The 15,187-nt window shown below is 35.3% G+C and overlaps 1 protein-coding gene across 10 annotated transcripts in view; it reads left to right on the plus strand.

The window, feature by feature from the left end:
• The window catches only part of VPS13B (vacuolar protein sorting 13 homolog B), a 748,802-nt gene that overhangs the window by 89,863 nt on the left and 643,752 nt on the right, over positions 1-15,187 (plus strand). For 9 of the 10 annotated variants that reach the window (XM_055303543.1, XM_055303538.1, XM_055303542.1 and 6 more), the window contains 2 exons: positions 4,000-4,169; positions 7,753-7,947. In XM_055303543.1, the coding sequence (XP_055159518.1) occupies positions 4,000-4,169; positions 7,753-7,947 (365 nt within the window). The remainder of the gene's footprint in view (positions 1-3,999; positions 4,170-7,752; positions 7,948-15,187) is intronic. The other variant, XM_055303544.1, reaches the window with a different exon arrangement.

Here is a 15,187-nt window from a genome sequence, read left to right on the forward strand (position 1 = left end):
TAACAGCAAAAAGATAGCAAGAACCTAGGTCTTTGGTAGCACTATGTCAACTCTGGATCCTTTAGACTCAAATTGTTATATGAAATAAACCTTAGGCTGTTGTCCAAACTTTGACATATTTTTGCCATAGCAAATTTACTGTTACCTAAATGTTATCCTAGTAGGACCAACTTCCAACATCAGTGCATGTAATAGTATATAACACAATGCCTAGTATATATTAAGTCCTTGACAGGTTTATGCATTCGTTTCTTGTACCTTGCTTGAATGCCAGCTCCATCCCAGACACTCTTAAAAGTGCTAGAATATTATGTATAGAATGGCTAACATAAAAAATGGTGATGGTACCAAATGTTGGGGAGAGTGGGAAGAAACTGGATCGCTCATCATTGCTGATAGGAATGTAAAATGTACTTCTGAAAACAGTTTGTTTCTTTAAAAACTAAACATGTAACTACCATATTAGCCTAGCAACTATACTTTTGGGCATTTATCCCAGAGAAATGAAAACTTAGGCTCACACAAAAATCAGTACCTAATTTGTTTTTCTCATGTAAAAGTTCAGGCTGGTAGGTATTGTAGCGTATTAGAGTAACTGTTCCATGAGATTATCTTAGACCCAGAATTCCTTGTGTCTTGTTCTTCTACCATTCTTTGAGATATACCTCATCTACATGGTTCATGTTGGCCCACCATTGCAGTATCTAATTTGAATCAACAGGAAAGTGGGAGCAAGAGAAAATGGTAGGTATGTAGTTTCATTTAATAGCATGGCTCTGTCATCCCATTGACCAAAATTTAGTAACCTGTCCATATACCTAGTAGCAGGGAGACTGGAAAGCATAGTGTCTGAGAGTCCCAGTACTAGAATTAAGTTCAGAGAGTTTTATTGCTAAAAGAAAGATTATAATTAGCAGTCTCTTCAACAGTGGAATTATGCTCCCCACCCACATATGCACATACATATATATAACATGAATTTTTATCTGAAGCAGTTTATCATCTCAAGAATGTGATTATATACATCTATGTATAAATCTACATGTTATACAATATACGTATATGTATATAGACTGCTGTTAGCTCACTTTAGTTTATATATACAGACAATTCTCACCTTGCATGGTAATTAGGAACCATAAAAATGTGCCAGCTGAAATCATGGAAAATGATCATAATGTTACAAATTGAAATTGTTTCACGCTTTTGGATATTTTTGTCAAAACACTAAGAGCTCTCTTACTGTTGGTATGAATGTACATAGAAATAGAAATAGTAAAAAAGTAAGTTTTTTTTGTTGTTAAAAGAGTAGTTTTAATGGTAGTTTTTCTTTTTTTTTTTTTTTAATGGTAGTTTTAAGAGTAGTTTAAATGATGCTTGTCTCCTCTTCCAGTAACTTATAATATAGAGTGACTGCCTTTCCTATGCTTTGGCAAATTGTCATATTTCTAAGTTGGGATCAGATTCCTATACACTTTCAACATTGTAAAAACCTCTGAGGGTTCCTTTCATGGGAAGAATTTTGTTTGCATCACTTCTTGTGGGACATCTTCATTCGTTTTTTTTTTTTTTTTTTGTATTTTTTTTTTTATTGGAGTTTGATTTGCCAACATGTAGTATAACACCCAGTGCTCATCCCATCAAGTGCCCCCCTCATTGCCCATCACCCAGTCATCTCATCCCCCTGTCCACCTCCCCTTCCACTACCCCTGGTACAGGCACTGTGGAAAACTGTGTGGAGGTTCCTCAGAGAGTTAAAAATAGACATCTTCATTCTTGTTATCACCATTTTTATTATCACAACTACTTTCTACATTGGCGTTGATAAGTCTGTCTTCACTACTTCCCCTAGCTGCATATTAAGAGTCTATCCAAAAGTACAGTGTTGATATTCCCACAGTCAGCTGTTTCTTCTGTAACTCCTTGTATGTTCTCAGTTTTTGGTTCTTTGCTGCACTTTCATCTTTGATTGCCAATTCTGTTTCAATTATCCACTTTTGTAAAATGTCACAGGGGTTTATCACTAGTAAGGAAGGAGTCAGCACAACTATATTTTTTGCTGTCTATGTAGGAGTTAAATAACACACATGAGATCCCAGTAGCCAGTAGCCAAATCTGACCAACTTTGAAAGAAGTAATGTAATTGGTCACTGATGATGATGCATATCTTCTATTTATGTTATGATTTGTGGATTGAAGAACTTGCAGTAAGGTTTGTACTTTATGCACTTACTATATTGTGGTAACTGAGATTTGAACTGATTTTTGGCAACTGGCTTTTTTTTTTCAACTGGCATTTTTTTAACTAAAACAAGATAACTGAAATTGATGTATATCAGAACTATGCAAAGTGAGAGCTGCTTCTATATATATATAAGTGCATGTAAATGAGTACATATGTATTAAATCTTAAGTTTTTAGTTCTCCAGTCTTTTAAAGCTGTTTATTGAGGTGTAGTATACATATTGGAAAGTATAAAACCTAGGGATTTAGTTCTGTGAATTTTGCAAATTTAACTATATCTAGGTAACTGTTCAAGAAATGGAACCTTAGCAGTGCTAAGTCCTCTGTGCTCTCCTCTTTACTCCTTTGACCCCAAGAAGGGTCTCTTTAACTTCTAACATCATGGGTTAAGTTTTTGCTTAGTTTATAATTCACGTAAGTGGAATCACACAGTATGTATCTTCTGTCTCTTACTTTAGCTTTAGATCGTTTATAAGATTTATTTCATTTTTATATACTGTTATATTCATTGTGTGAATATACCATAACTTTACTGTTGATGAGTATTTAATATCTAGTTTTTGGTTACTATGTTAGTGATGCCACAAACATTCTACTACATGCCTTTTGGTAAAATGTGCACTCCTTTCTGTTGGGCATGTGTGAGTAGAATCACTTAGGTAAAAGGATTACATTATGTTTACTTTTATTTTTTTATTTTTTATTTTATTTTTTTTATGTTTACTTTTAGTAGATATTTCTAAACTGTTTTCCCAAGTGGTTGGACCACTTAACACTCTTATTAGTAGTTTGAGGAGTTTTTTTTTGTTTCATTTTGTTTTGTTTTTAGTTTGGAGAGTTTTAATTGCTGGGGCTGGCAAACTATGATTTCTTCTTTCGTGCAGGACATGAGCTTATAATGGGTTTTGTGTTTTAAATAGTTAGAAAAAAATAAAAGAATCATATTTTATGACCTGTGAGAACCATATGAAATTCAATTTTCAGTTTCCACAGGTAGAGTTTTATTGGTACACAATCATGCTCATATACAGTTAGGTATTGTCTGTGGCCGTTTTTGTGCTACAGTGGCAGAGTTGAGTAGTTGTGACAGACTAGCTGGCAAAGGCTAAAATATTTTTTAAATAGTCTTTATGTAAAAGGTTTGCTGATGCTTGGCTTGCATGCTTACCAACACTTAGTATTAGCCTTTTTCATTTTAGCCATTTTAGTGGGTCTGTAATGTCATGTGACTTTATTTGCATTTACTTGATGCTTAATGATGTTATCTAGTTTTCCATAGAATTTTTGGCCATTTGGAAATATTATCTTTTGCTTATTTAAGGCTTTGTTGCCCATTTTCTTATTCAGTTGTTTATTATTGATTTTTAAAAGGTTTTATATTAATTTTTTTAACATGGTGAGTCCTTTGTATAGATATCTATATCCATCTGTATCTAAGGCAAATACTTTCTGCTAGTTTGTAGCTTGCTTTTGCATCATCTTCATGGTGTCTTTATGAGCAGAAGCTATATTTTTAACAAAAAAGATGAAGAATTTCTTTGAAATATTTAAAACATATTTTAAAATATGTAAATTTTTATACAGCAAAGACATATATTTACATTCTATAGTAGTATAACTTATATTTGTTAAGGGTAACACTTTTTACAATTGTCTTATTGTTCAAAAGAAAAGTATAATTTGACCTTGAAATTTGGGAACCAACTCAGTTATTTAAAAATAATTTTTTATTACATTTTCATTATTTCACCTTAGATATTAAGGATGAAAATGAAACAGTACTGAATCCTGAGGAAGTGGCATCTTTGGAGGAATATATTCCTACTCGACATACAAGTATTACTCTTCTAAAATGTACCTGTACTATTGTTATGGCTGAATTCAACTTGTTGGATCATTTGTTACCTGTCATTATGGGAGAAAAGGTATCTTTTGCAGTTCACTACTTTTTTTTTCTCATATGTGCATTTTTGCAAGTCCTATGATCTTGTAGGAGGAAGGTGATTGAGTAAAAGAGTATGTGCTTATATAGTTATCCGTGGTGTGTTAAAGCAATGTAACTGTGATTGTTAATTCTTAGAAAGGTGTGTGTGTGTACATATATACATTATATATATATAACTAACTTCAATCTAAGGCTGTATAAAGAAATATTTTTTTTAAAGATTTATTCATTTATCTATGATAGACAGAGAGAGAGAGAGAGAGAGAGAGAGGCAGAGACACAGGAGGAGGGAGAAGCAGGCTCCATGCCAGGAACCCGATGCGGGACTTGATCCCGGGACTCCAGGATCGTGCCCTGGGCCAAAGGCAGGCGCCAAACCGCCGAGCCACCCAGGATCCCCCTGTATAAAGAAATATTGATGAGAGCATGGACCTAGAAGTCAGTCCATATACAAACTATGACACATTGCTTTGTATCTCTAAACTTGTTTCTGAAAAAGAAAACTATTTTTCAAATGAGCTGACAGATTCAGCTGGTAAAGAAGCAGTAAGCCTGGATGGATTCAAATAGTAGTTTGTTACATATAGATAGCAAAAGCAAATCATTAATGGTGTCAGCTTTCAGGGCAACCTTGAAACCAGAGGGCCAAAATGACATGCAGCATACATACACAGCATACTATTAAGTAAGGTGCCTTGTTGTCAAGGATTCAGTTCCACACTTCATCTAAACAGTTACATAGATTACAGCTGTACATTGAAAGGAGTAAGTGGAAACTCCATATCTTACTTGAATGAGGGATGCTGATGAGAAAATGTCTCCTAGCAGTCAATAGAAGGTGAGAATTCTAGAAACTCTTTGCAAGATTCCCTCCCTGTCTTTTCATGTTCTAAGAGAGTCACAGGATGTTCTCCCAAGGCTTAGGTCTGCTATGATTGCATCTTGCTTTTGTGGTCTATATGGATTTGTTTAAGATTGTCAGGGTGCTGGCACAGAGCTGTTCCCTTACAGTACTACCTACCTCTTAAAATCATTTTTAATACTAGATGAGAAAATGTTCACAAACCATTTTGCAAATATTAGAAACACAGTAATTACTAGCTTATTGTTAATGAGGATTTATTAGATGCTTAATACTTGATTTAAGCCATATATAATGTATTGCTTTCTAAGTTTACCGTATACATAAGAAGGTATTATTTCTTATCTTTAGATTTTTTTGGTTATATTTCTTTTGATATCTACATACTGATGATTATAGAAGTAAAAACTGTTCTCACTTTAAAAAGAGCTACGACAGGGAGTTGACTGTCATAGAATAGTTTAATTTTGTGTATTTGCTCTCTGTTACCCACTTAAAATTGTTATGTTGCTAAGTAAAGAGATCATCTGGGGAAAATTTCAGCAGAGAAAAAGTATGTCAGTATTAGACATTAACTTCGAAGCAACTATGAGTAATGAGTTCAAGAAAGAGACAAAAAGGTGGATGGTTTTAGAAGAGACTTCAGTCTATATAAAGAAGAACCAAATTACATTCTGGAACTGAAAGCTGTAACACAAGTTAGAAATAAAAGGATGGGGGCGCCTGGGTGGCTCAGTGGTTTAGCGCCTGCCTTTGGCCCAGGGCGTGATCCTGGAATCCCGGGATCGAGTCCCACATCAGGCTCCCTGCGTGGAGCCTGCTTCTCCCTCTGCCTATGTCTCTGCCTCTCTCTCTCTCTCTCTCTCTGTCTCTCAAGAATAAATAAATATTAAAAAAAAAAAAAGAGGGATCCCTGGGTGGCGCAGTGGTTTGGCGCCTGCCTTTGGACCAGGGCGCGATCCTGGAGACCCGGGATTGAGTCCCACGTCGGGCTCCTGGTGCATGGAGCCTGCTTCTCCTTCTGCCTATGTCTCTGCCTCTCTCTCTCTCTCTCTCTCTCTCTGTCTCTCTCTCTGTGTGACTATCATAAATAAATTAAAAAAAAATAAAAAAAAAAGAAATAAAAGGACGGAAAAAGATATGTCATTCAAATGCAAATCACAAGAAATACAGTGTTGGCTATTTTAATACCAGAAGATGTGAGTTTAAGGCAAGAAATGTTATTAGAAATAGCTGTTTTGTAATAATAAGTGTTAACCCCATGAATGGAACAACATAGATAATTCTTACAGATGGCATGTTGAATGAAAGCAGACAGTCATGAGTTTGTGTCTGTATGATTCCATAAAGTTAAAGAATAAGCAAAACTAGTCTTTGGTGATTGCAGTTAGAATATTGGCTACCTCTGGCAGTGATCTGATAAATTACCTGAGAAGGGATTATATTGCAGAGTGCTTGAAATGTATGGTGGTTACAGATGTAAAATTTTGTTGAGCTCTCCACTTAGGATTTGTGTGCTTTACCATATGTGATACCTTTATATTCCAAAATAAAGTTGTTTAAAAAAGTAAAGTAATTGCTTAATAAGTGGAGTTTAAAAATTATCAATAAAAAGTTTAAAAACCATACGCAAGCAAGTATGTTCAACTTAGTCAATTTTAGGCAATATTTCTCAATAATGGTACTGTTGGCCTTTTGGACTGGGAAGAGTATTATGTAGCATTTACTATCTTTAGCCAATCTCTGTGAAATGCTAGTACTACTCCCCAGTTATTATGAGAATGAAGGACAAACAGTGAAATCGTCTTCCAGGGATTTTCACGTATGTCTATGGAAACATACTGTTTCTCATTGAGAATGATAGTTTATATGGCATTTTAAGGTAGTAAGTTAGTTCGAGGATTAGAAGGGGTTGCTTGCTAATTAAGGTTCATAGTCTGGACATCTTGAAACCTACTTGAATTTATTTGGAACCTTAGAAAGGTTCTATAACACTGAATGCACCAAGCCCAACCTGAGATTCTTAGGATTTTATGAGCTTTTAACGTGTATGTTATTAATAGATATGATATGGATCAGAAGTTTTTCCTCCTTGCAAATTTTGCTTCTTGTGTGAGACTTTGGAGTAGTCTTCTTATTAGTCCCTTTGTCATCTAAATGTGAATAAAGGGCAGGAAGACAAATGGTGGCTGGCTCTGGGATAGCTAGGTCAGTATTTGGAAATGATTGAGGTTAAAAAAATACCATTAAACGTACTGAGGAGGGTTGCCTGGGTGGTTCAGTCAGTTAAGTGTCTGCCTTTGGCTTCAGTCATGATCCCAGCTTCCTGGGATTGAGCCTCATGGTGGGCTCCCTACTCAGTGGGGTGTCTGTTTCTCTTGCTCCCCCTGCTTGTACTCTCTCTCTCTGTCAAATAAATAAATAAAATAATATAAAAAAAGTACTGAGGAGTACACAGTGAACAATTCCAGTTGATTGAAAAATAAAAAGTTTAGCTAAATGGGCAGTAATAATTTTGAAATGTAGGACATACTTAAAATATATAGAAGGTATTTGGTTATAGTAAGAGAGTCCCTTAGAAAGTCATTTCTAGATTGATTTGATGACATTGCAAAATGTGCCAGTCTGAGGCTTGTATAGGGGGCATTGCATGTCAATCACTGTTTTCCTAAAATATAAAGGAAACTCTATTATTTTCTAGAACTCAAGTAACTTCCTGAATACTACAAACTTCCAGTCTCTGCGTCCTTTGCCATCCATTCAGATATTGGTGGATAAAATTAATCTGGAACATTCCGTGCCAATGTATGCTGAACAATTGGTACATGTGGTCAGCAGCCTTACTCAGCCTTCTGATAATTTGCTTCATTATTGCTATGCACACTGCTATCTTAAGGTAGGAAAAGTGAATTTTCTTGTTTATGAGTATCTGGTTTTGGGAGAATTAAATATCTTTTTTCTTGGACTTGTAACTTCATAGGATTAGTAGTACCCCCATAAGATGAGTTTTAAATGATATGTAATATTCATTATTGAATATAATTAGATAAAAGTATACCTATCTGAAAGTTATTCAGTTACTTGACGTTACTAGCTTAATGTTTTATAAGATAATGTTAATTAAGATTTTTGAAAAATTTTTTAAAGGTTTCATTTATTTATTTTAGAGGTGGGTAGAAGGGGTGGAGAGGAAAGAATCTTCAAACTGACTCCCCACAGAGCATGGTGCCCAATGCAGGCTCAGTCTCATGACCCATGAGCTCAAAACCTGAGCTGAAATCAAAAGCTGGTTGCTCAGTTGACTGAACCACACAGGTGCCTTGGTTTTTGAAGATTTTGTGTGTTGTCGATAATAATTTTAAGTAGTTTGAAGGAGCACTTAATTTATAAGGGTGTTTTAAAAGACTTATGATTTTTTGAGGGGAACATTTATTTGAGATAATGCCTCATAAAGAAGGTTTAACACATTTGTTTTTTGGGTTACTTTCCTCTTACTGAATTCATGTTAATTTCTTGATACAAAGAGATAACTTTTAATGTTTTAAATCAAGTTATATAAAGTTAATTATTGGAGGCTTTACTTAGCTCTTCCATTTTTTTTGGTAAATAATATGTCTCACTTGCTTAAATATTGGACTCTCAGTTTCAGCTGAGGTCATGGTCTTGGCGTTGTGAGATCCAGCCCTGCATTGGGTTTCATGCAAAGCACATGGAGAAAGACTCTCTCTTCCTCTCTCTTTATCTCTGGCCCTCCCTGCCCCACTCCTTGCCCCCTCCACTTACGCATGCACATGTCTCACTCTCTCTCTCAAAAAACAGCAACAAAGCATCCCATTGTAGGTACATAAAGATAAACTCAGATGTTGAGTACTAAGTGTTTCTGCAAAGCAAACACAGATGTATAGTCTGAGTAGGAATAGTATTTATCTAATCAGATTCTCTTTGGACTAAAGAAAACTACACAAACTTATATTCAAGAATAAGAATTAAAAATGCACTAAATTTCATGTAGAGGACTCCAAAAGAGGACTCCTGATTTTATTGGTTCACACTTCATCGTTCCATGTTTTAAAGTTAATAAATACTTGCATATTGTAGAATAAAAGGAAACCAATGTAAATATAACAGTTTTAGATCACCTCTAGTTTAAGATGGTAAAATTTGTTTTCAAACCATGTAAAGTAGAACATGTTTTCCTTTTTTTTTTTTTTTTAAAGATTTTATTTATTTGCTCATGAGAGACCGAAAGAGAGAGAGAGAGAGAAAGAGAGAGAGGCAGAGACACAGGCAAAGGGAGAAGCAGGCTCCATGCAAGGAGCCTGATGCGGGACCCGATTCCAGGTCCCCAGGATCATGCCTTGGATCAAAAGCGCCGCTAAACTGCTTAGCCACCCGGGCTACCCAGAACATGTTTTCTTAGTAGAAGTCCAAGCAAAGCCCATTTTTAAGAGGATGGAGGAAATCTACTCCCTTGATGAAAGAGTGATACAGTCATAGGAATAAGAGAATACATTTCCACAGATTTTTAAGTTGATGAAATTAAAAATGTAATAGACTGCTCTTTTTTTGTAATACAGTTTGACTAATGAGAAGAATGGAATTATTTTTCTTGGGATAACATTTTACTTCATTGGAGTTCCTACTTAGTATTCCCTATCACCAAATGGATTATAAATATTTATATGTAAAAGTTATTCTTAACTGTAGGCAATACAAATCAGGCATTGGGTGAAATTTGGCTTGTGGTTTGCTGACCCCTGCCCCAGAGAAATTTTTGCATATGGAGGTATACACAACTGGAGATCTCTATATGCTCACATGGATAACTCTCTAAAATGTAATTTTTGGTAGGAATACCAAGATGCACAATGGTGTGTGTGTGTGTGTGTGTGTGTGTGTGTGTGTGTGTGTATGTATATGATGTGTATATATATATATGTGTGATATTTATGTAAATAAAAAAATCAAAATAATGCTGAAGATTGTTCACACATTTGAAAGGGTCTGTGAAGGTATAAGAATGTGTACGATATATCCCAAATTCTTGAAAGTAGGTGTAAGTGGTTTAAGGGTGGTGTGGGGCGCCTGTAGGACTAGTAGGAGTGTCTTTTTTTTTTTTTAAAGATTTTATTTATTTATTCATGAGAGACACACAGAGAGATGCAGAGAGAGAGAGGCAGAGACACAGGCAGAGGGAGAAGCAGGCTCCATGCAGGGAGCCTGACGTGGGACTCATTCCCGGGCCTCCAGCATCACGCTCTGGGCTGAAGGTGGTGCTAAACCACTGAGCCACCTGGGCTGCCCAGGAGTGTCATGGTTTTAAAGTAGACTTTAGGTATGCTTTAAGGTTTTTAAATTTTTTAAATAATGACTATTGATACGATTTATGTGACATAAATTCACCTTTTTAAAAGAATAGAAATTGGGATTTTTAGGGTTTTCAGAATTAATGCACATGTCACCACTATCAAATTTCAGAACATTTTCATGAATCCCTAAAAGAAATCGTCTGCCTATTAGCATTAGTCATTCCCCATTGACTCCCCACCTCCTACCCCTTGTAACTACCAACCTATTTTCTATTTCTATGTATTTCCTTATTCTGGACACTTCATATAAATGAAATCATATAACATAGGATCTTTTGTGACTGGCTTCTTTCACTTTGCCTAATGTTTTTAAGGTTCATTCAAATTGTAGCATGTATCAGGATTTTATTCCTTTTTATGGCTGAATAATCTATTATATGAATAAACTGTATTTTGTTTATCCATTTATCTGTTGATGGGCATTTGTGTTTCAAAATGGGCATTTTTGGGGCACCTGGGTGGCTCGGTTGAGCTTCTGACTCTTGGTTTGGGATCAGATGGTAGTCTCAGGGTTGTAGGATCAAGCTCCACCCTGGTCTCTGTGCTCAGCAGTGAGTCTGCTTGGGTTTCTGTCTCTCCCTCTTTCTCTCCCTTCTGATAGCATGCATGTGTGCTTGCTCTCGTTCTCTTAAATACATAAATCTTTTTTTAAAAATGGGCATTTTTGACTGTTAATAATGTAGCTATGAACTTTCATATATAGATTTTTGTGTGATCACAGGTTTTCATTTCCTTTGGGTGTATGAAACTCCACAGGTGTGGAGTTGTCTGGTCAAATGGTAACTCTTTATATTTATTTATTTTTAAGCTTTAAAAATTTTTTTAAAATTTTTATTTATTTATGATAGTCACAGAGAGAGAGAGAGAGAGGCAGAGACACAGGCAGAGGGAGAAGCAGGCTCCATGCACCGGGAGCCCGATGTAGGATTTGATCCTGGGTCTCCAGGATCGCGCCCTGGGCCAAAGGCAGGCGCCAAACCGCTGCGCCACCCATGGATCCCTATTTTTAAGATTTTTATTTATTTATTCATGAGAAACACACACACACACACAGAGAGAGAGAGAGAGAGAGGCAGAGACACAGGCAGAGGGAGAAGCAGGCTCCATGCAGGGAGCCTGATGTGGGACTCGATCCTGGGACTCCAGGGTTACGCCCTGGGCCGAAGGCAGGCGCTAAACCACTAAGCCACCCAGGGATCCCCCAACTCTATATTTAACATTTTTAGGAATTACCAAACTTTTCCCCCAAAGGGATTACTAAATTGTTTCCTGTTATACTACCATTGAATTTTTTATTTCTTCACATCTTCACTAATATTTGTTATTGTCTGTCTTTTTTATTTTAGTCATCTCAGTGGTTGTAAAGGGATATCTTGTTCTGATTTTGATACATATTTCCATAATTACTAATGATATTGCATCTTTTTTTCATGTGCTTATTTGCCATTTGTATGTATCTTTGGAGAAATATCTATTCAGATCTTTTGCCCATTTTTGAATTATGTGTCCTTCTATTGTTGAATTGTAAGCATTCCTGAGGTATTCTGAAGGATTTTATTTCTTTAAAAGTGTAGGTGACAGAATGACAATATTCATATTTTTAAAATTCTGGGCAACAATAAAAAATTATTTTCTCAATTGTTTGTGGAAAAAGTCCAGAGAAAATATGATTTCTCTCCATAAGAAAGGTACATATTATCAGTTTCACTCTCTAGTTTCTTTTTGTTTCTGTGGATACATGAATCGAAACTAGATTTAGAGAGTTAAAGAATGAGTAGGCAGTGAAAAAAAAAATTAGCCTTCTCCAGGCTTCTTTCAAGATACTTGCTGATTAAAGGTGAGAAATGGAGTTTTGCTGATGGTTAGAAGTGAGATGGTGGTGAGAAAATTTGCTTTTTCTTTAAGAATAAGTGGAGAATCAAGCATGCTTTTTTGGAGAGTGGAAGAAGAAAATGGTGGGAGGAAGCAAGGCAGAGTGAAATTGTGAGCTAATAGATGAGCTAAGTCAAATGAAGCGAAGCATCATATTGCTGTTTTAGCAATATGAAATTTGAAGAAGTCCTTTATCCTTTTTGAACTTCATTTTTCCCATATGAAATGAAATGATTTATTTTCTCTAAGCAGTTTTAGCTCTGAAGCTTCTAATTTTTAATACCCTAGATCTGATTCTTTTTGTCCTGAAGTCTTTTCTTTCCCAAAATGTTCATTATTCTGCAGAATTCTCATTATAATTATTCTTTCTTTAGTTATTGCATATTCTGATGTATTACTGTCTATAGATTACTTTTTAAAAAATTGTTTTTACTTTATTTTTATAAAATAAACTTGGCATTTTTTAGTCCTGAAAAATAATTTTTCGGTGTACAGTTTAGGGAGAGTAACTACACTCATAACTGTGGGACTGTCATTAATATCCAACTCCAGAATCTTCTCATCAACCCAAACTGAAATTGTTAAACAATAATTCCAAATCCTCTTTCCTCTGTTCCTGGATACATTCTTCACTCTGTCTCTGTGAATTTGACTACTTTAAGTACCTCAGATTAGTGGAATCACATAGTATATGTCCATTTAGCTGTTGTATCTCATTAAGATACTGTTTCTAAGATTTATCCATGTCATAGCGTATTTTAAAGCTGGCTTATAGTTTGAGTCTGAATAATACTATATCATATGTATATACCACATTTGAAAAAATTTTTATTTATTCATGAGAGACACACAGAGAGAGGCAGAGACACAGACAGAAGGAGAAGCAAGCTCCCTGCAGGGAGCCCAATGCCGAGCTCCATCCCGGGACACCAGGATTATGTCCTGAGCTGAAGGAGTTGCTCAACAACTGAGCCACCCAGGCATCCCAACATTTTATTAATCCATTCTTTCATTGATGAACACTTGAGTTATTTCCACATTTCAGCTAATATGTATGGTATAAACGTGGTGTGTGAATACCTATTAACTTCACTGATTTATTTTCTATATATAGCTTGAAATGGAATGTTGAATAATGTAATTTTATGTTTATTTTTTCAGACACAGCATATACTTTTGCACAGAAGCTGTAGTATATTTTAATTTTTTAAATTAAAAAAACTTTTTTTTTTCAGTTAGTTCCCATACAGTGTAATAATAGTTTCAGGTGTACACTATAGTGATTCAGTACCCAGTACTCATCACAGCGGGTGCACTCCTTAATCATCACCTATTCCCCCATTCATCTCTCCTCTGATAACCATCAGTGTGTTCTTTATAGTTAAGAGTCTTTTTCTTGGTTTGCCTCTCTTTTTCCCTTTACTCATTTATTTCTTCCACATAGGAATGAAATCATATGGTATTTGTCTTTCTCTGACCAACTTGTTTTGCTTAGCAAATACCCTCTAGGTCCATCCATGTTGTTGCAGATGGCAAGAGTTCATTTTTAATGGCTGAGTAATATTCCTGTGTGTGTGTGTGTGTGTGTGTGTGTGTGTGTACACAACCACATCTTTATCCATTCATCAGTGGATTGGATGTTCCATAATTTGGCATTGTAGGAAATGCTGCTGTATAAACATCAGGGTGCATATATCCCTTTGAATTAGCATTTTTGTACTTTTGGGGTAAGTATCTAGTTTTGCAATTGCTGGATTTTAGGGTAGTTCTATTTTTAACTTTTTGAGGAACCTCTGTACTGTTTTTCACAGTGGCTACACCAGGTTCCATTTGCACCAACAGTGCACAAGGGTTCCACTTTTTCTGCATCCTTGCCAGCACCTGTTGTTTCTTGTGTTCTTGATTTTAGCCATTCTGATAGGTGTGAGGTGATACCTCATTGTAGTTTTGATTTGTATTTCCCTGATGAGGAGCAATGTTGAACATCTTTTCATGTGTCGGTCATCTGTATGTTTTATTTTTGGAAAAATATGTATTCATATCTTCTTCCCATTTTTAAATTGGGTTTTTAATTTTTTGGGTGTAGAGTTATGCCAGTTTTTTATATATTTTATTCTGTTTCTGAATATATGTAATATCCTTGGTGAAAGCAACCTCAACTCATACTGTGTTGGTTTTCCTTTTTCTAGATAAAGTATTTGTAATCTTGGTCAAGGGCTGTTGATAAATTAGTAGGTTATATAAGTATTTTAAATCTATGTATCTCATTACTGTAATTTAAAGGAGAGTTGGAATTGGTTATTTTGAAATAATTATTTTTGATGTGGTAGATAGGCACACTATCATTATAATTTGTATTTGTCTGAGTGTTCCCATAGAAGCATCTCTGGACAGCGTGTAAATTTAGTAAGTTTAAAAAACATAGAATAAAGTTTCCCCAGAGTTCTTTGCAGTTCTGCAAACATCCAGCAGGGATCTCCTCTACACCCAGTTTCCATCTGAGTGCACTGAATAATAGTGTCTGTGATTATACTGTTGGGGCACTTCATAGAGTATTAGAAAGTGGCTTGAGAGAATTTTTAGTTGAACGAAGATAATCTAATAGGATAAAATATTATCCTTATTCATACTCTAGAAATATTTGGAGGTTGGGCATTGTTTTAAAAATGTTTTATATTAAGTGGTATTAATTTTAAGTGTTGGAATCCTTTCAATGGACCTTTTAGAGGAAATAGGAAATTCTGAAATTGCACAGTGTCTGGAAATTCTTGGTATATGGTGTTGCTCAGAAAAAGTCTTCAAAGAGAATGTATGTGAATAACTTAATTTTTAAGATTGATCATTTAAGTACTAGAATCATTTTTTTCCATCTCAATTCTATAATTTCTTACCACC

Source organism: Nyctereutes procyonoides, unplaced genomic scaffold (genome assembly GCF_905146905.1).
Source record: "Nyctereutes procyonoides isolate TBG_1078 unplaced genomic scaffold, NYPRO_anot_genome, whole genome shotgun sequence".
NCBI lineage: Eukaryota > Metazoa > Chordata > Mammalia > Carnivora > Canidae > Nyctereutes > Nyctereutes procyonoides.